This window comes from Seriola aureovittata, chromosome 19 (assembly GCF_021018895.1).
Source record: "Seriola aureovittata isolate HTS-2021-v1 ecotype China chromosome 19, ASM2101889v1, whole genome shotgun sequence".
In the NCBI taxonomy this organism is placed as follows: domain Eukaryota; kingdom Metazoa; phylum Chordata; class Actinopteri; order Carangiformes; family Carangidae; genus Seriola; species Seriola aureovittata.
Genome location: NC_079382.1, coordinates 7,946,231 through 7,965,816, shown reverse-complemented (window position 1 = coordinate 7,965,816; position 19,586 = coordinate 7,946,231). Strand labels below are relative to the sequence as shown.

At 40.3% G+C, this 19,586-nt stretch overlaps 2 protein-coding genes across 7 annotated transcripts; both read left to right on the top strand.

Moving 5' to 3' along the window:
* The first annotated feature begins 2,271 nt into the window (after positions 1–2,271).
* Positions 2,272–10,294, top strand: LOC130187215 (vascular endothelial growth factor A-like). 5 transcript variants are annotated; one of them, XM_056404634.1, is made up of 7 exons: positions 2,272–2,492; positions 5,050–5,083; positions 5,166–5,362; positions 5,483–5,556; positions 5,666–5,695; positions 5,774–5,839; positions 9,586–10,294. In XM_056404634.1, exons 1-7 carry the CDS (start codon positions 2,427–2,429, stop codon positions 9,620–9,622), a joined length of 504 nt encoding a protein of 167 aa, XP_056260609.1. In that variant the 5' UTR covers positions 2,272–2,426; the 3' UTR covers positions 9,623–10,294. The 5 variants fall into 5 exon arrangements, with proteins under 5 accessions (XP_056260609.1, XP_056260608.1, XP_056260607.1 ...); XM_056404633.1 differs by having other exon boundaries at positions 5,771–5,839; XM_056404632.1 differs by lacking the exon at positions 9,586–10,294 and adding an exon at positions 6,020–9,576.
* A 945-nt stretch (positions 10,295–11,239) lies between these two features.
* cipcb (CLOCK-interacting pacemaker b) lies at positions 11,240–19,244 on the top strand. 2 transcript variants are annotated; one of them, XM_056405667.1, is made up of 4 exons: positions 11,240–11,562; positions 12,311–12,469; positions 12,557–12,741; positions 13,588–19,244. In XM_056405667.1, exons 2-4 carry the CDS (start codon positions 12,361–12,363, stop codon positions 14,551–14,553), a joined length of 1,260 nt encoding a protein of 419 aa, XP_056261642.1. In that variant the 5' UTR covers positions 11,240–11,562; positions 12,311–12,360; the 3' UTR covers positions 14,554–19,244. The 2 variants fall into 2 exon arrangements, with proteins under 2 accessions (XP_056261642.1, XP_056261641.1); XM_056405666.1 differs by having other exon boundaries at positions 12,291–12,469.
* The last annotated feature ends 342 nt before the right edge of the window (positions 19,245–19,586 follow it).

The window sequence follows — 19,586 nt, the reverse complement described above, 5'->3', positions numbered from 1 at the left end:
GTAAAATTAATCCTTTGTTTACTCATATGAATGCTGATATTGAGGAATTTGAAGAGTACAGGCCTCCTACCTATGGATGCAGGCAAAGTTTGAGCTCATGTACGAACCATGGACATATTCAGGTTCTCCTTTTCAGACCATATAATTAAAGACAGCTATGGCCTTGCCTACATCCGAGGATGTATAGCTGTACAGCCACACCTGCTGTCTCTGCTCCAGCTGAGGGAAACCCCATCCTCCCTTGATCGGGACTGGGACTGGAGCATCAGTGTGGTTCCCAGACACAGGAAGCAGCAGCTGTCCGTCTGAACTCTGGCTATCAGACTGGGACTCTGAGCAGGAAGGGGACTCCCCGGAAAGTGGGTGAGCCGTGTCTGTAAGGAGTGTTTGCCAACTGTTTTCTCTTTGGAAGACTTGGAAGTTCCAAAAAGTTCACACAGCCAAAACCGTTGGTGGACTTGCAATATTTAAGGCTGTGGTGAAATGATTTGTACAAACTAGCTGTATTTTGCATTAGATCAGTTACATGCACCCCAGCTTTCTACACTTTAATGAGCAAAATGTTTTGTCATATTTTTTCTGTTTTTTCCAGGGATATTGCAGAAGATTACATAAGAAAAGATTTTTCCTACATGGCCGGTCCTTCGTCACAGCCTGCATGGAGTGAGAGGTAAATGTGGTGAGAGGGAAGACATCATCCATCTTGGTTATCTCCTCCACGGAGGCTGTTTGTCAAATCACATCAGCCCAATTATCCCATAAATCACACTGGCTGTGAAAACACATCTGAGGCCTCCTAATAAATGTAAGGGCACCTCGGTGCTTGTCGTCCACACTCTGCAGAGTCAGAAAACAAGAATTAGGATTTGGCTGGTGTCGCTGCACCTGCAGGTCACTCTGGGAAGTGAACATAATCAGGAATCACCATTAACTGTAAATTGAAAGCATGTGCAAACCATAAGAAGCCGGCTATTGTGTAATAGCACGGCTAAAGTTATCAAGACGGTTGTTTATAGCATTCATGCCAGACATGATAACAGATATGTCATCAGCAGTAAACATGTGATTGTACATAAACAGGCCAAAATCAGGAATGAAGGAGGCTACCTCTGAGACACTCTGCTTATCGTTGCAGCAGAGCAGCTGCATGTTGGCAGTCAGAACAGAGGTACAGGGAGCTCCTCGTACTGTGGCCTGACACTGCAAGCCACTATCTCTGTATCATAATCAATCAGAGAAAAGAGCAACAGGAGCTAAAGAACTATATCACTGTTTGCAAGTTTTCGCTCTTAATCTGCACATTGTGTAAATTTGGAATACATGCTGTACAATGTTAGATGTTTAAATTTATTTTTCCTTCTGTCCCAGGAATCTGTTGAGATCCATTAATGTCCATGAAGTATAAAATTCAGATAGCTGACTGAACTTGATTGAGCAGTACAGTCCGTCACAGCAGGCATCAAGTCTCTGCTAGTTTTTGTTGCTTTCGTCTTCTATGGATCCATTATTTTTACTTTCTCTGTTATTTGAAGATCTATCAGCAGTTTGTTTAAACATCCTTGCTTATGGAGTTTAAGAGCAGATTGATTTGAAAAGTTTACACTGTGTTACCTCATGACAATTACGTAACTTGGACAAAAGTCAGACTTGATGCTCACTGTCACGGACTCCACATCAAGTTTAAAGTGTTCCCTAATAATTTTTCAAATAAAGCAGAAATGAATGGAAACCACTGGGTGCTTTTGATGGTGGAAATGTAACTAACCCTAACCCAACAAAAGATAAATCAGTCTTGACATTTAATGTTATGAAATACACAACTCAAGCAGGTGTAGACAGTCTGCCAATAGATTTCCATGTTGAATGGAAATTTATTATAGAATGCCTGGTAAAATAATTAAAAACACCAACAACAGTTTGTTGAAAAGTACAGTCTGTGCCATTTGTATTTAACGGGCTAAAACATACAAAAGAGCTTGTATTGTCCTGTAACACACAGTTCTACCACAGAGGTCAGCTTGATACAGCTTTTGAGGTTTTATAACAATTCAATACAATAAAAAATAACCTGTGTAGGGATGATAATTCATAGCCTTTGCTTTGGCTTCCATTAATCATGACTCCTACTAAGTTTTTGTGTTATATGCTACTGAAGCCTGTTATATTATCATGAAGCTTATATATAACCGAATGCTTAGTTCCTTGGACAGACACAAGTGTGTGCAAATTCAGTTGGACTGGCGCGCGCTATTCATCCCACCTCTGCTCGTGCACAGGAGAACGGCGCGCAAATCCAAGCTCCAGCCACTTCTTGACCATCTCTCTCTCTCTTTCTCCGTCTGTCTCTCTCTCTTTTTTTTTTTTTTTACTTTTTCATTTCTTTCTGACTGACTGGACACGACAGGAGGTAACTTCTTCCCGCCAGTATGCAAAGATTCATCGGAATCTCACATCTTCTATTGGTTCTTCTGGTTCAGCTGGTACCTGCGCAGGTAATTCAACCAACACTATGACATGCCTTAATTGTAATGTCACTAATAACGAGCCATGTTTCGCTACTTTCCAAGGTTCGCATGATTTGGGAACGGTTTTGCCATTCATTGATAAAAAATATTTAAATGTAATAATTGAAATTTAGTTTGAAATTTAATACGTGAAGAAGACAGCATTAGGTTTTCCTTTTTTTAGAGACTCACTGTTTTCTCCTCGACTCCAAATGTGACTCCTATTAGCCACTTCACGTGAAGCAAGGAAGCTAAGAGGAGTCACATTTAAATGGCAGACATCCTCAGCCTCGTGTCTCTCTGTGTGGAGGACACATCTGTTCCTCACTCAAGCATTTTCACACACACACACACACACACACACACACACACACACACACACACACACACACACACACTATGTTTTGACTGGCTGTGCCCCACTACGAAGATACTATCTAGAGACATTCAAACAGCGAGCCTCAGATGCAACTGCTGCCTGTTACTGATCCAGGTGAAGATACAGAGGTGTACACAGCTACATACTGTATCTGAGAGTGAGAGAAAAAGGGTGAATCTAGGGGAGAATCTGTAATTTGGAGTTAGTTGCTACCTTACTTGACACAGCAGCTGTGGTTTGGAGACTCTGTAGCTCCCAGTCTTGTTTCCTTGGTTGTGATGAGGGTATAATAATACATGTCTTGATCTGGTTTTGCACAGGTGCTTCCTCTCACTGTAATGAGATGTGACCACAGGCAAGAGACACATTCAGTGTCACCCAGCAGGCAGCTGACTGCACAGTGAATATGCATTGCAGTGTGTGGAGGGAAGCATTAGTGAATGGTGGGAAGATTATTAATGGAATTTGAATTGAGTAGCAAGCTAGAAAATATAAAGGTGGCTCTCATACAGACTGTGGAGTAACATAATCTGTCTCTAATGCATAGTGCAGTCTTACAGGAGTGCTGGTATGAGATCGGTTTGTAAGTATAAAAGTTTAAAGTCATCCGCCAAAGATTGTGAAATGTATTTTTTCCTACTATCCTGAGTACATGTCATTCATGCACAAAGTTCAGCACAAAGTGTTTGTGTGACACAGCAACAGATCATGAATGGAAATCTTTGTACTTGTGGTATGCAGAGTGGCACAAAGAGTGGAAATAACTGTGACTGTTCAAATACCATTGGTTAGGTCATCATTTTTAATAATTCAAGAATTGGCGTCCCCGTGGCTTGAGGTTGAGACACTGACCACGGCACGGACCGTAGTTCGAGTCTGTTTGGGAACCTTTGTGTCCCGTCCTGTCCTCCCTCTGCTGTCACTGTCTAATAAAGTCTATAAATGAATCCATTAAAAATCCATGTGACCACATCAGTGTCTGAGAAAATGACAACAAAGTAATTCTGTCTTTGTAAAATGCATCCAAATTTTGGAAGAGAAAGACATGTGAAGTCAAAGGGTAGAAAAATGCCAAGAACAACTTCTGTCTCATGTCATTTTTTATTTTTATTCAGTTTGATAATAGCTACTGTGGATTTCCCTTGGAAGTTTCTGGTAAGATGCAAAATTAGAGGAACAAAAGGAAAACAAGAGAAAGGACCAGGAAAGAAGCACACAATGTCAGTTTTAGTTACAGTTTGTTATGGCGCTCATTATGTCCAACACGAAGGCACTTCACCATCAAACTGTATTGTTTTGACATGTCTGCCTTTGTTCTATGCTCATTACAGCTGTTGTCATGCATCTGGTTCTATTGTTGGATGGTGCTGTACATTTGAGGACTCTGGGTTTGTGTTGTATTTGGCAGACGTACAAACTCACTTACAGCAAACATAACAAACCGACAATAAAACCTGCTGTCCCAGCTATGAAGCATTGTGTTTGAGTAAGAGCAACATCACTGTTCTCAGGCAGGAGGAGCAGGAGAGAGGTGAGGAGTCAGAAAGATAGATGATATTCAAAAGAAAAGATCAACAAGCCAAGATCAACATTGCGCTTGTGTTTCTGCTCGAATTGTCGTTCAAAAATCGGGAACGTTGCCATTGTGAGTTTGGAGGCAGGGTTGTGAGAACTTAACAAAATTCATGCTGTGTCATGACACTTTTCAGTACTGCCTTTGTTTTAACTGTGTTTATTGTGTGTAAAACTCCCAAGAGACGAGGCAGCAGCTATTCTTTGCTGTTATTCTTCGCATACTTTGAAAGTTTTTGCTTCTTATGATAATAAACGTTCTAGTATTACATCAAATTGTGAAACAAATGCGCTTTTGTGGTTGGCTGGCTCATTTTACTGCATTTTTGCTGATCTGCAAACAGCGGCACAGTGGTACACCCTTGAAACCATGCTTCATCACTGTTTTTACTGGATCATTGTGTGTGCACTACCTTTTCTCTGCCACAGGACGGCACTCTGCAACTTGTTTATGATACTCAGTTTCCTGATTGTCTGTAGGTTCTTTATCATTGCAGATATGTTTGGCATTGATGTCATTACTTTTTTAAATGATTTTGACGGATTAATCACTGTAGATGTCCATTTTCACTTATTTTTCCATGCATTTCGCAGATTTCACCGCCTCCAGAAGAGGGTTCCACCAAAGGTAAGGGCTGTGTCAGACCCCACTAAACAGGCTCTCCCACCTCTTGGGTGGGAATGCTTTAAAGGTTCAACTTCTCCTCTAGGCATGACATTCCAGGAGGTGTGGGCAAAGAGCATATGTCACCCCATGGAGCAGTTGGTGGATGTGGAGCAGGAGTTCCCCGAAGAAGTGGGGTACATCTACATGCCTGCTTGTGTCCCACTAAAGAGATGTGCTGGTTGCTGCGGAGATGAGAATCTGGAGTGTCATCCTACCCTTGAACGCAACATCACTGTGCAGGTGTAAAAAGACGTCTAATCGTAAAAGGACCTAAAGGGAGATGCTGAAAATGCACTTTCTGTTTCCATTACATGTGTGGTCCTGTATTCAGTTTTAGTTTTTCCCTGTCACTTTTCTCAGATGATGAAGATTGCTCCTGTGATATCAAGCCATGTGGAGCTCACATTTGTGGAGCATCAGAAATGTGATTGCAGGTAAATTACTGACAGCCAATTCTTTCTAATAAACACAAGATGCAGATTTAGATTTTTATTGCACAGCTAACTGCCAGTTTTTTCTGCTTTTTTGCCCCCCTGTTTATAGACTCCGGCAGACACTTCTAAAACATAAAAGGTCAGTAGAGGAACATTTTATTTATCAGACTTGAACACACAAGTATCTTCATTGCACTTGGTTCTTCCACCACAGCAGCAGTGAGTCCATCAAGAATAAACCTCGGAGGAGGAAACACAAGAAGACAGCAAACGGCTGTGGCAAGTAAGAGATGGATTGCTCCCCTGTGGCGCTCATACACTCGTACACACACAGTTTCATAATGTTTGGACATTTATGGCTACATTTATCACTGTTTCCCTCAGTCTGTCAGACTACCAAGGACAGATGAGATTAAACAATACAACAATATATTGTCTGCTGTGTTGCTCTTCTCTCTGGCAGGCCTATAATCCACCAACCACTTATGATGAGCTTGCGCTACTGTGTAAGGCCACAGAGCATTTGTTGCACAATAATCCAAGGCTGCTGATAGTTCAAACCAAGGACTGCCAGTGTAAAGGTTTAGTCTGAGAATAACCACATTCACACAAACAGAAAAAAGAATAACAGGAAGAAGAACGTATTGTCTAAGGGACTCAATATGTGAGCTACAGCATTAAATCTCATCATCACCTTGATTTGTGTTCGTCACGTTTTTGTTAGAGGCAGGAGGCCAAGTTATGTACAGTCCCACAGGCACAGCACACATAATTTTATTCACATTTTAACCATTCAGTATGACTCTAATTCAGAGTGCACAACAGAGTTAAACATATAAGGCGCAACTGTGCTGAACTTAAAATTGAAACTCACTAACTGCAGCCAAATGTACTTTGTGCACAAGTGAAAATACATTTTTTGAACAAGAACCGTGTGTACTTTCAAGCTCAAACAATTCAGTTCCAGGACAATATCAGACCCCTTCATTTTGCAGACAGAACCAAGAGTTATATGTACGGTAAGTTTGGCATTTTTTTTGTCTGTGGTCTCTTTTCACATAAAGGTCAAAAGTAATCTCTCTGTGCCCCCTCCCCTCTCAGAAATTGTTGCGTAACCAATTGTGAATAATTGTACAATGAAGACATTATCAAAAAGAATGGCATGCCCAAAATGAAAACTGAAAATCCCACATATGAAAACCAGTACAACTTAACCTGTGTAAGCATTTGTAAAATATCGTCTTTGGCTTTAAAAGAAGCTTTGTAAAGTCAATGAAAATGACCCCTATGATGTCATCATGGTCATCACCAAGCTTGGGCTTGAGACTGCAAAATTTTTTACCAGAAAGAGTTATAAGCTAGAGGTGTGGGATTTGAAAAAAGTAGGTCATGCACAATTTTATCCAGTTGCATTATGGGAATGGTAGGATCCGGGACATTTAGAGCTTGATCCATATAGGGAGTGGATATCAGAATATCTCATCCTCTGTGGTTTACTACATCAGTTTTTAGCATTCTTTCAACATGTAATAATGCATCCAGAAACTCAGGGGAAAGGACCCGAATACAGACACACAGACGCAGGCATATTTAGTGGAGCGGTCTTTAATAATTGAAGATAATCTTACAGGCAGAGAGGTGAACAAAAGTGAGTAGCTGAGCTGGCAGGAAAACCAGTAACCAGAGCAGACAGACTGACAAAGAGTGAGGGGAACACAGTCTAAATACACAAGGGTAATTTGGAATAGGTGAAACCGACAGATGTGGGGCAGGCACAAGGGCAGGAAGTAAATGAACCTACAGACACACAAGGTAAGTAATTTCAAAATAAAACAGGAAATAATAACAGTCTGGGCAGGTTATAACATAATCCATCTCTTCTCAAGTCCTCCAACTTTATGAAAGTGCTATGCTAAATCACTGGATATGATCATCTTTCCAATCTATCTAAAACAATACTCACATTCCCATATGACTGTTGAAACTGTTTTTGGTCTATATAATTATTCCTCCTGTCTATAATGACTGCTAAGAGATCCCTTTCTTTATTTCTCAGTACAAACCGAAACACCAAGCTGACATTTTAAGATTTATACACTTGGGGGGGACTGTTTGGAATAGGATGAAAAAAACCAATGCATTTTTAATCTGGGGTGAAACCAAGATAAAGATGTGTTTACAAATGTAATCAGCTTAGTGTGGACGTACATTGAAGCAATTCCAGTCTAGGTGTTGAAGGACAAACTTTACAGTTCTGTGCGACAATGCATTTCAAAGTTAAGCAAAAGCCAACATGAGGCTCCAGCAGATTCAGTTTGACAAATCAGTTTGGGATCTTCCAAAGTCTTTACGTAATCTCCCTTTTGTGGTTCTTCACCACAACTCAACATGGAAACACTGTCTTTAGATACACAATGCATTTTTGCACAGGCTGTGAATTTTGTTGCCCATCACTTTGGAACCACATTATGAAGAGACCTCTTCACTGCCACTGTATAATTAAGTTGTCTTGTAAGTATTGCTTTAAAACAGATTTGAAAGAATGTGAACCCAGAGATCTGTATCATCACTATTGAAAATGTCACTTCTTGCTCAATCATTGAAGCACATAAACTTTTCCTTCTTTGGGGAAAAAGGAACAATGGGTGACTTTGAGTAGGTGGGATCTGTAGTCTATCTGGTGAAAACTAGGTTAACTGGTTGAGGTGGTGACAATAGAGTTTCACCATGTCCTCTTTTAAGAAGGAGAGTGAGGATATAACTTATCCAGCAGCCTTAACAGAGTTGGAAAGAATCCATCCTCCAAATCAGCCCTGCTAAAAGCCAGATGATGGACTTGAAGTCATTCTGGGAGAAGGTTGTTTTTGGTAGTGGTCTGTAGGATTTTCCCCCACAAGTGTGTTATCAATGGTGTAGCAACCTGTGTGGCAATGCAGCTCTGGCTGTGGTTAAGTCAAACAATACTAATGATTCACCATGACTCGTATTCCTTTGTAAACCATATAGTTTAGAGCCACATGTCCATTATCTCAAGACCCCTCCACCCTATGTTTAGTGGTCAAAGGGCCACACAGTCGCAGAGATTTTAATTTCTTCCAGCTGATTCAGAGGGCCCAAATTGTATGATGCAAGCACTGAACATAAACTAAACTGGAGTTTAACTCCCTACATCAAATCTGAAGGATAAACACTCTATTTGATGTTGTTATGATCACTTCATTCTTGTAACTACCTTATTTGACTGTTGAAAGTGAAATGGCAGACAGAAATCATAGACTTGTGGAGGTTGCATGGACTGTTTGGCTACTGGGGCGCTGCTCTTATGACATCCTTAAAGTAAATGTTTAGGCCTCTACTTTGGTTTTACAGAAGGACAATTTGCCTTCTCAATCTACAATGAGAAATGCCACTTCACACAGATGCTCCGGGACCCCTGACCCCATGGGCCCCTGGACCTGAGCCCTATTGACCTGTTTTGTGATCCATCCATAAATGTTAAAATTATCACTTGGTAGTCTTGAGAATGCATTTTAGCACATTAGTGGGACTCATGATTTTCAGAGTCCTCATGGAACTAGTTGTACTATTGCCTGTAGAGCACTACTAAATCCAGGCTAGGGAGAAAAGACTGGCATGTATTTAATCTTCAAGCTGTGTATAGATGTTATTAAGTGCTATAAGCCATGAAACTGCTATTTCTCAATTGTTCACTAATCTTTGAACAAGCCATTCAGATTCCCTCATGGTGTGATTCCACGCTGAGAACAAATAATGATATTCAGTTACTAGTTATTCCAGTTCGGGGGCTGAATCAGGTTTGTATACTGTATCTGGTCTTGTGTGTGGTTAAATGGCCACATCCGAATTGGTGAAGGGGGAATAGGCAGCAATGAACAAGCTACATTGAACTATGGCTCATGAAAAATTTTGTTAATTAATGAATTAATCAAATGCTCTGCTGCTGAGTTGGTTTAGAAGATTTGATTTACCAATTTGGATCTCTGTGACTGTTTGTTTTTGTCTTTCCAGGTGCCAGTTCCCTCAGAACAAGATAAGTCCTCACTGATTCACACATCTGTGCAAAGTTTCATTTGGATGAGTGACTTTGGTGTGGTGAACAACAGCACATCTGTAAATTAATCACAGCTGACCATTTATCTTCTGTCCCAACATCTGGCGGATCCATCAGAACGTTCAATCTTGTCCAGGACATTATTTTCTTTTTTGGTTAATCGCAGTATCAAAGCAAACAACCATCTCTGCAAACTCACTTGGCTCAGACTGCTGCTTTTAATTGACCAAAATAAATGTCATTTTTGATTTAAAAAATCTAGCTGCTTTTGTTTGAAGTTGTAAAAATAGACAGGGTACAACAGTATATACAGAATAGGTATATAGATAATGGGTGGAATACTTTGAGCTCATCCGTTGCAAGGTGAAAGGATTAAAGCCTCAGTCCATCCTGAAGTGTTCAATGATTAAGTGTCAGATCATCCTGTCAGACCTTCTCCATTACTTCATGTTCATTGTGACTTTTGCAGAGACTTGTGTTATAACTGTTGGGAAACCAATTTTTTTTCTGGTGCAAAGCTATAGACACTGAAAAAAAGACATCATCTATGTTACTTTCTGTATGTAGTGTTATTTTTGTAGAAGTGTCTTCTGATCAACACTGAATCCACTCTGTCTTATCATGGGCCCTGGTAAGTTCATGAAATAAAATGCACTCCAAATACAATGAATCTCTGTGCTATCTACATTTGCATTAGTAGACTATTAGGGTCTGTTACATGTGAGGCCACTGTGTTCTCTTCATCAGGCATGGCTCTGTAGTTAGCACATTGTTAGCAAAGTACAAGGGGATACTGTTGATTCATAGCCTTTCTGACACATGACATGATAGAGGTGCAGTTAGATTGAACACCAAAAGAAATCAATATCAGGCTCCCTCTACAACCTGTTGAATTTATGAAAAGTTAACATGAATTGAATTAATTAATGAATTAATCAAAGTAACAACCCTATTCTAGTTTTGTTATAGATTTCACATGGGTACAGATAAGGTAGTTTTCAATTTTCCAAACTTTCTAATCCTACTTTGTGAAAGCATTTTCTTGCAGCAAGTGAAAAGCCTATTATGCTGCTTGTTCGGTAGCACTGTTTTGAGGTTGTCTTCTCACCCTGGGCATGTGTGCACACTTCAAACAGAAACCTTGCAGAATCCTCCATATTCAGCATAACTACACGTGAGTACGTTTTGTTCTGAGGGGAGGTGTTTTGTTTACTTCTTCAAACATGGAGACTTGCTCAGCTTAGGTTAGCTGTAGGCCAACCAGGCTGTTATGTAATACACCAGAACATTACGCTCCAAACTGTACGTCACTGGATTCCCCGGACGGTACATTTGAGATGCCTGCACTGCACTGTACACTAGACTACACCTAACTGCACAGCGAACACAATGTCCTCAACTTGCCACACATTTAGCAATGGTCACGTTTTTCAGCTGCTGGCTGCGCCGGCCAATCGGAGGCCAGGAAATGAAGCAGGTGGGCGGGCGTAGCAGCCTAAAGTTGTGACATATCTGGTACTCCAGACAAGGCCACACCCTTAACTACCAAATATGGCAGAGTGACTCTAACGAATATCCTGTCCCTTGCATTTTTTTGCCGTCCAGGAACAATTGTCGGTGGGTGAGCAAAACCCCACAGGTCGTCTGCAGCCTACTTTCCGTTTTGCCTGTCGCAGAGGACAATTAAACTGCAACCATTAACGGTTGTTGCCACCGTGCTCCGCATGTGACCGAGCAGACAGGGGAGGGGCGGTGTGTCTCGTGTATAGTGCCGTGGAACACTGAGTTCTAGTCAACGTAGCTGAGCAGCAGCAGCAGCAACGGCCACACCGAGGAAAAGAAGTGGCCGAGACACAGGAGACTCCTCGATCCGGCTGTAAGCTCGTACCCCTCAGCTTTGAAGACAGCGTCGTTGGAACAGCGCCAAGCACAAAGTAAGCATAATCTTTTGTATCTCTCAACCGTCTAGTCGTATTTTTGTACCGACTGTGTAACGTTACTTTGTGCCAATTTACGGTCCTAACGTTAGCTTTGTATTTAAGTCAGTGCGGAACGAAGCTAATCAAAGTGCTAATTTTAACAGCGCATCCGTGTTGTTTGCATTCTTGAATTGCACAGTCGCTTTTAGTTAGCTACATCGTATAGCTACCAAATTATACACCATAATAAAGGACGTCTATCTCTTTCATTGTATGGGATAATAATTGTTGTTAATTGAAGATTTACAAATAAATTTATATCTATTTTACAAGGGTTTGTGTGGGATAGCTATGACTTTTGGTGTTGTCATTTATTTACGTTAATCGTACAAAGCTAGTGAAGGGTAATAGTTATGCTATGATAAAATGCCAACATTATAAGGCTTTCGTTGTTTATTACTATTATTTATTATTATTATTATTATTATTATTTATTCATCTATAGTCCAGTAAAGTAAGAAAAACTAGCTAATGTAGCAACACCAGGAGGAGGCGTCATTTATTTCACGATATTATTATTATTAATATTATAATGTTGACATGCTGGCCTTTCCTAACTGAACATGTTAATGAGGACCTTTTGTATTTTTATGTATGTATATATCAGTACACAACTATTTTTGTATTTAGTAGTTGATATGAAAAGAGTTTCTGCTTAATCCTGTTTGATTAACAAAATGTAGCCTTTGATATGCTGATGTAGTTGTGAGAGCTTGTCGAGCCAAGGACATTGTCAGTACAGCAGGAAAGGAGATGAGCACCAAGAGGAAGGCAGAGAGTCACTCAAGGGCAGGAAGCAGACCACACATCATGAAGTCTGGCAACTCCCGGGCTGATTCAGAGAGAGACTCTGGATTCTCAGGTTCGTCCTTTCTCTTGCCACAGTGTTATGTGCTTTTTCTATAAGGTATTCAACTGAACCCTAGTTACTCTTCTTCCTGGCCTGTAGATGCAAGCTCAGAGCATATGAGTACTATGGATACCACAGACTCTGAGGATTCACCCCACCCCGTTGGACAGCAGGGACCGCAGACTTCTGGGTCAGGGCCCAAGCCCTCTCAGCTGGCTGTGGTGGGAGGTTCCTACTCCAGCCTATCTCCCATGATCATCATGAACAATGTCCTTCTGAAGCAGGTACGCAGCAAGACCTTAACTCTAAAAAGATAAAACCTCATATTATTACATTGTCTGTGTGGATGAATTAGAGTATTAAGCCTTAGTCTTTTAACATTAGGTAGTGGTATAATCAGGTTACAGCGGGAAAGTTGTGGTCCAGTTTTATTGTGACAGTGTATGTGTCTTCAAAGTCCAGTCACAAAAAAAAAAAAAAAACACAATGGGATGTAACATTAATTTAGAGGAAACTTTTTAAGAAGCTGTGTGTACTTGGATGTAAAAGAGATAATATTCATCTTGTAGGGTTGCCACCTTTTATGTGAAAGAAGGTGGCAACTGGTTTGGTTTTACTTGATATTACATTATTCACAGCGAGTTGAGGACATAACATGAACGAAAATACGGGCCAAATTGCGTCCCGTATTGATTCAAATCCACCGAGTACCGAGTAATCAAGTACTCCCGTACTATACGGGACGGGTGGTGGGTGACCGGTGGCATTCACCTGTTTGTAGAGCCGCAAAATCAGGTCGCCGGCAGAAAATCCAGCGCGTTCGTGCACTTTTGGATGGCTCTGCCTGATGCACGGATTACGATATAGCGCCACTATATATTCGTAGTGGTGTACAGCCGCAATTGCATTTACAAACGTCAAATCCACCGAGAAAACAAGTACTAGAATGTTGACAGGAGGCGGAGGCGGCACGAAATTTGACGCAGGCGGCCGCCTCCTAATTCTCTATGGAGGGAAAACCCTGCAATTATATGGTTCATATCATTGTAAAGTGTATAATTTATAGGTGCACATGTGAAATGTGTGTGATGGGTGTGCCTTCCAAAGTCTTGACTCTGTTGCCTTTGCAGCCTGGAGACAATCCTCCTCCTCTGAAACCCTGGGGGTTTAGTCCCACAGTGGAGGTGGTTCAGCCTGTGGTTCAGCCCGTGGTCCAGCAGCCCCAGGTGGTCTTCCTCCAGCCTGTGGTCTCTCGTCAAGCTTCCCCTGCCTCCAAAGAGGGCACCTCCAGACATAGACGCCCCAAGAAGTATCTTCCAATCCTGAAATCTTACCCCAAAATTGCTCCACATCCTGGAGACAGCTCCAGTTCCTCTGGGAGAGGAACTGCTTCCTTATCTTCACCCTCCTCCATGTCTTCCTCCTCCTCTTCTACCTCCTCTTCTTCGGGGTCGAAGAGAGGTAGCAGTCTGACCTCCAACCACCGTGACCACTGTCAGAAAGAGAAACAGCCAAGAAGTCTGTGTGGTAGTGCTAATAACTCTAGCTCAACCATTCCCAGTCTTCCTGGTACCCCTGGCACCATGTCCCCTCTACTCCAGAGCCGACTGTCTTTCCCCACAACAGAAACCAGCGCTAACAGTAGTCCTGCCAGGGAGAGGCCTTCATCAACTATCAGCCAGTCAGAGTTTACCTCCTCCCTTTCTTTCACTCACACCACTGGTTCCAAAAACCAGGCACTGCCTGTTCCCCAGATGGCCACCCTGGAGGAGTTCTCACCAGGAGAACATGACCACATCGACAGTGATGCTGATTCACGGAGGAAGCGCTTCTGCAACACCTACAACATCCTGAACAAATCTGGCCTGCTAGACATCACGCTTCGCACCAAGGAGCTTCTCAGGCAGAACCGACGCACCCAGAATGACCTAGACCGGCTAAAAGAGCACACAGACCTCTTCATTCAGGCTCTGCGGAGCGGTGACCCTAGCATCTGTGTCAAGCTGCAGGCCAGCATTCAGGAGGAAGATGGAGGAAAAGAGAGGGAGAGCTGCTCAAACCAGCTTAAAGGCAGATTAGACCTAGACTATTGCTAGATAATAAGACTTTAGATTGGGATGGGCAAAGGAAAGCCAGGGTTGGGGGTTGGAGTGTACAGGGACAGATGGGCCAAAAGTAATGTGCTCCACTATACAGACCCACCCCCCAGACTCTCACACAGACAGTGTGCTGTGGCCTACATTTTGGCTGTTGCCCGCCTTAGGGCCCTGACACACCAAGCCAGCCTCAAACAATTGGTGCACATATAGACTTTATGTGGCTCACGTCCTCTGTAAAAGTTGAACTTGAAATCAATGTAAGGTGTTAGTTGGTGGCCATCAATATGCACATATATTCTGCACCTGCATGAGAGGAAATATCTTAGTAATTCAGAAACTCATGGAATGAGAAGCAAAACAATTTTTTTGCCAGTTTTTTAAAATTGTCTTATTACATAGTCAGATTATGAATTGATAATATCAGTATGTCTCCTTAAAAAGTTGCCTGTAAACATTACTTTGCCCTACCTGACGGTGTGAAAGGGACCAAAGGTCCAACAAGGCCAAAACCACAGCACACTGCTCTCTTCAATTGAAATGGCCTCTCTGCTGCACAGAAATCTTTTGCTCATTGGCAATCAAGACCCAAAAGCCCAGAGAGATTTGGATGTAAGGCATGAAGGGACGAACTAATTCAAAACTTTTTTATATCGTATGCACAATACAGGCTTGAAAGCTTGATTAAAACCCCTAAGACTGGATATTTCAACTTCAACAGCGTGACAAGGTGTTTTCTTATAAAACTCAAAAATTGTGATGACAATGAATTAGGTCAACATTTCTGTTGTTTTAACAGTCTTGTATCATTCATGGTATTTCTTTAATCTGCGTTCCACTGGTACTGATATACTGCTTAATGGACACCAAGTTAACAATCAGTAAGTGTGGATAGGCTTAAGGAAATGTTCTTGTGTCACATTGAATGTGTTGAGGGCCTCTTGCCAGTCAGCATCTTCGAAACAAAAAAAAGATAAACATATGCCTCAAGTGTCTCTTCAGTTCCTGCTGGGTTTTAAAACTCGATGAGAAACATTTGGCACAGCCCGTTGATGGTTTCAAGTTTGGCATTCCCATCATGTTGATGGCAGCTGTAATACAGGGCAAACTGGCTGAAAGTAAAGCTCTTAGCAGCCGTTTAGATGCTTCCCTGATAACATCCCAGTGTAAAGGGTGCTTCCTGTAGCTTGATGAATTCCCTCATTTGTGTGTGTATGTGGTGTGTTTTTACACACACACACACACACACACACACACACACACACACACACACACACACACACACATATATATACATATATATATATATATATATATATATATATATATATATATATATATGTGTGTGTGTATATGGATGTAATTTAATTCAACATGTATGAAATATTTGTGTGAACTTTTTTCCGCTAAGACAACCATCAAGTCAGATTCCTTGATGAAGACCAGTTATTGTGCATCAACTTTAGTTATGCTCTCACGTCCATTTTGTTATTTTTTATTCAACAAAAACTCTAACAGTTGCAATGTCTAAATTGGGAACAGATGTGTCATTTTTTAATGTTTTATTAGTACCTTTTTGTACGTTTCTAAATTATGGCCTTAATATCCAAACCCTGTATATGTCACAGAACTTTGCATTTGCACTAAAATGATGTAAGAGTAGCTCTGAAGCAATTTCTGTGCAGATTTAAATGGCAGCTATGGTAGCTCATTTGGGGTGGACTGCAAAAGTTTTTTGTTTAAATTACTTGAAGTGCATTGTGAGTCATCATAAGCACACTACACATGTATATGTACTACTCATAGTACAGCAATGCATTTACATTGTCAGATTTTATTATTACTAACTGTTTCTCAGTATTGAACATGCTTTTGTGTAATCATTTTATTCAACCAAAATAATATGTGATGGTGATGTATTTGCTGTGCTTATGTTGACTTAGAATGGCTCACCAGGAACATCTCCAGCAAGAGATATTCCCTAGTCTACTTTTGCCATCTTAACCCATGTACATCTGAACATAAATACTTTTTAAAAAATGCTGTTGTAAGGGTGTATTCTGTAAAAATACATATGTGTTTGAAGGTCTTTGTCACACAAACAAAAACTCAGATATTTTGCCACTTTTGTAAATTAATCGTGGGTGTTCTGATGGTACAAATCTTTTGCGTTTTAACACTGCAAATTAATCAGTATGTTTCAGTTTTAGATGCTCCCAAACGAGATTGGAAGTGTGTTTAGGGTCACTTTCCTGCTGGAAAACTGTGCTGTGTTTAACATTCAGCCCTGTGTTTGATAGTTTGAGGTTGCACTGAAGGAGTTTGAGGTCATCTTATTTACTCCCAATTTTCTTTTCTGCAGTGCACCAGTTCCACTGTTAGCAAAACTGCATTGGTCACTGTTCTGCAGCAAACTTAAGTTGTGTTTCTAAGTTTTTGGTAGATTTTTTTTTTTTTGCACAGTAGATCCTCAGTTCATGGCATTGTAAACAATCTGCATGGTTCCACTTTGTTATAGATTACATAATGGTGGTTCTGGGATTGCGTCTGACTGTGCCGACTAATATTTGTTATATTTTTCCTGACTTTCTAGTCCACTGCTCCAAGTGTTTTGTACTTGAGTTAAATTATTTATACAGTAATTTGGATTATAAGGATGTTTCGCTGCTTCTGCTTTCCCTATATCTGAAATGACCATCTTATATCTTCATATCATAATGAATTTGTTTCAAGCTAATGATTGCAGTGGGACTGTGTCCTTTTGCACAGACACGGATAAGTTTCCAGCAGTATTCAGTAATAAAATCTATTGTAACACTTTATTTGGATAGTCTGTCTATAGAGAGTTTACAGAGTAATTGTAACATTTCAACATGTTATTAGCTGACAACTCAGCTGTTGAGCTAACCCTAACCATTAAATGGTTAACTAATTGTTTATTCAATATTTGTACATTGTTGAAGTAATACTCTGTAAAGTGAACTCTATAGGCGGACTATCAAAATAATGTGTTACCAAAACTAACAAGCTGTTGAGGAGAAGCTTAAAAAAAAAAAACGCATTGAATGTATTGTATAGTTTTAATCCGGGGGATGTTCAGAAGACCCACAATACATTTATGAAGGAACCTAAATATATGTTTTATGTTTGTGTGCCAACGATGCATGTTATTCAAAATGTCAGAAAAAAGTTTCAGCAATAATTTAAATTCTTCGTATCTCTTACAAGTATGTAAACCTTATGATCTCAGTGGTTAATGTTTTTATTAGCTGTCAACTCAAAGTTTTAAAAACCATATGCATAGCTTATAGCAAAACAATTTTTGATGCATGGAAATGGAACATAATCTTTTGACTTTTCATATGGCTGTACTATCTTTGCTTTGTCACTGTAATGGAACAGTAATTTGTTTAAATACCATGTGTCCTTAATGAAGGCCTTATTGAGACATATGAGCCAGGACAGCTGCAAGACTGCTGGCACTATTTTGGTCTTTTGCCTTGGCCAAAAACAAATGCATTTGAGCTACCCTTTCGTTATTTCTTGGACCAACAACACACCCCACATTAACCTAAACTTTCAGAATTAATTTAACTCTTGCAGAGCAATTCCTCCTCAATCAGATACACGGATGCTTAATTCTTGGAATTGATGTTGATGTTGTGCTTGAGTCTTTAAATCTTAAAAATGATTTGATGGCCTTCTGCTGAAATTATATCTTGCTGTCCTGACCCTGGATCACTGCCAGTGGAATAAATGATGGTACTAAAATATCAAAAAGGTCAATTAAGTTTTGGCTGAAAATAGCACAGTGACACTGGTCATGTCTGTCTGTTTTAAGAACTTTTCCTGTCTGCTGCCATCAGCTTTTACTATAGCACATGTATTTATTAGACAACGGTTAGCATCAGTTCACTGTTTGGTTTTGTTTACAGAGGTCCGCACTGGTGTGGTTACTCTTTCGTGGATCCTGTTCATATGACTGACTATTTATTGACTGAAGTTCTATCAAACCATAAGTCTCTAATGCCGCAATTATATATGCTACGTGCTGTGTCATGGATTGTTATCGATGTTGATGTGACATGATCATGCTATATGACCACAATTTTCTGTTTCAGAATTCAGAAGTTCATAGGAGTAAAGTCTGTTTTGCTTGTACAGTTGGACACGGTTAATTTTGTAACACTGGATTTTGAGTTTTTCATATAAATGTTGGCAGCTTTGTTCCCTCAGTGCATTTCAGTCTGCCTTCTTTCATTTTACAGATGCTGAAAATGTTTGTGAAAAGGATTGTGATTATTTTATTTAAGATGTTTCAGTAGTGCACCAGCAGCAGTGATGGAAAATATAAGCCTGAATAATATATATTTTTTTTTATGTGAAAAACATGATGGATTCCATTATGCCGACTAAATGTAGTTGCTGGAAATCTTGTTTCTGTTCAAAAACTGTAAATGCAGGAGGTTTATATAATCCTCATGGGACTTGCCACTATGGAGGATTCACCAAAACATCAGTTTCAACACCTGAGAAGACTTTTTCCAGATAATGACTCTTCAGCTATACCAATCAAAGATGAATAAACTAAGATTGAGAAAGGGGTTTGAATTAATGTGCTGTAGGGCTCATTTTGTACATTTTAAGTTAGAGACGCATTGCTTGTGTAATAAACATCATTCCAAAGAAAATTTTTATGTGTCCAAATTAATGCTATCACTTCTCAGTCCTCCAAAGTCAGTTCAGTCACCATTTTTAGGTTAAATGGCGAGGAAGAGTTAAGCCTTGAATCTTGGATAGAGATGAGAAATAGGAAGATGGAATTTCTATTTTTGGAGTTTTCCACACACCTCACACACTCATCACATTAAACTGAGAAAGAGCAAGCAGTTAAACAGAAATCTGTTCTGCGATCACAGATGGACACCACACACACGGAACAATGTGTGGATTCTGCAGACAAGGATTATATTTCAAGATCCTTAAAGCCTATTGTGCATATTTTACACTGCAGTGAAATGTTATATAGTTTA

Excerpts from the sequence above, each read along its gene's own strand:
- LOC130187215 (XM_056404631.1), top strand. The coding sequence starts at position 2,427 with ATGCAAAGATTCATCGGAATCTCACATCTTCTATTGGTTCTTCTGGTT. Across the intron at positions 5,557-5,665 it reads CATCAGAAATGTGATTGCAG|ACTCCGGCAGACACTTCTAA; the intron begins GTAAATTACTGA and ends CCCTGTTTATAG. Across the intron at positions 5,840-6,019 it reads ACAGCAAACGGCTGTGGCAA|GCCTATAATCCACCAACCAC; the intron begins GTAAGAGATGGA and ends TCTCTCTGGCAG.
- cipcb (XM_056405667.1), top strand. The coding sequence starts at position 12,361 with ATGAGCACCAAGAGGAAGGCAGAGAGTCACTCAAGGGCAGGAAGCAGA. Across the intron at positions 12,470-12,556 it reads GAGAGACTCTGGATTCTCAG|ATGCAAGCTCAGAGCATATG; the intron begins GTTCGTCCTTTC and ends CCTGGCCTGTAG. Across the intron at positions 12,742-13,587 it reads ACAATGTCCTTCTGAAGCAG|CCTGGAGACAATCCTCCTCC; the intron begins GTACGCAGCAAG and ends TTGCCTTTGCAG.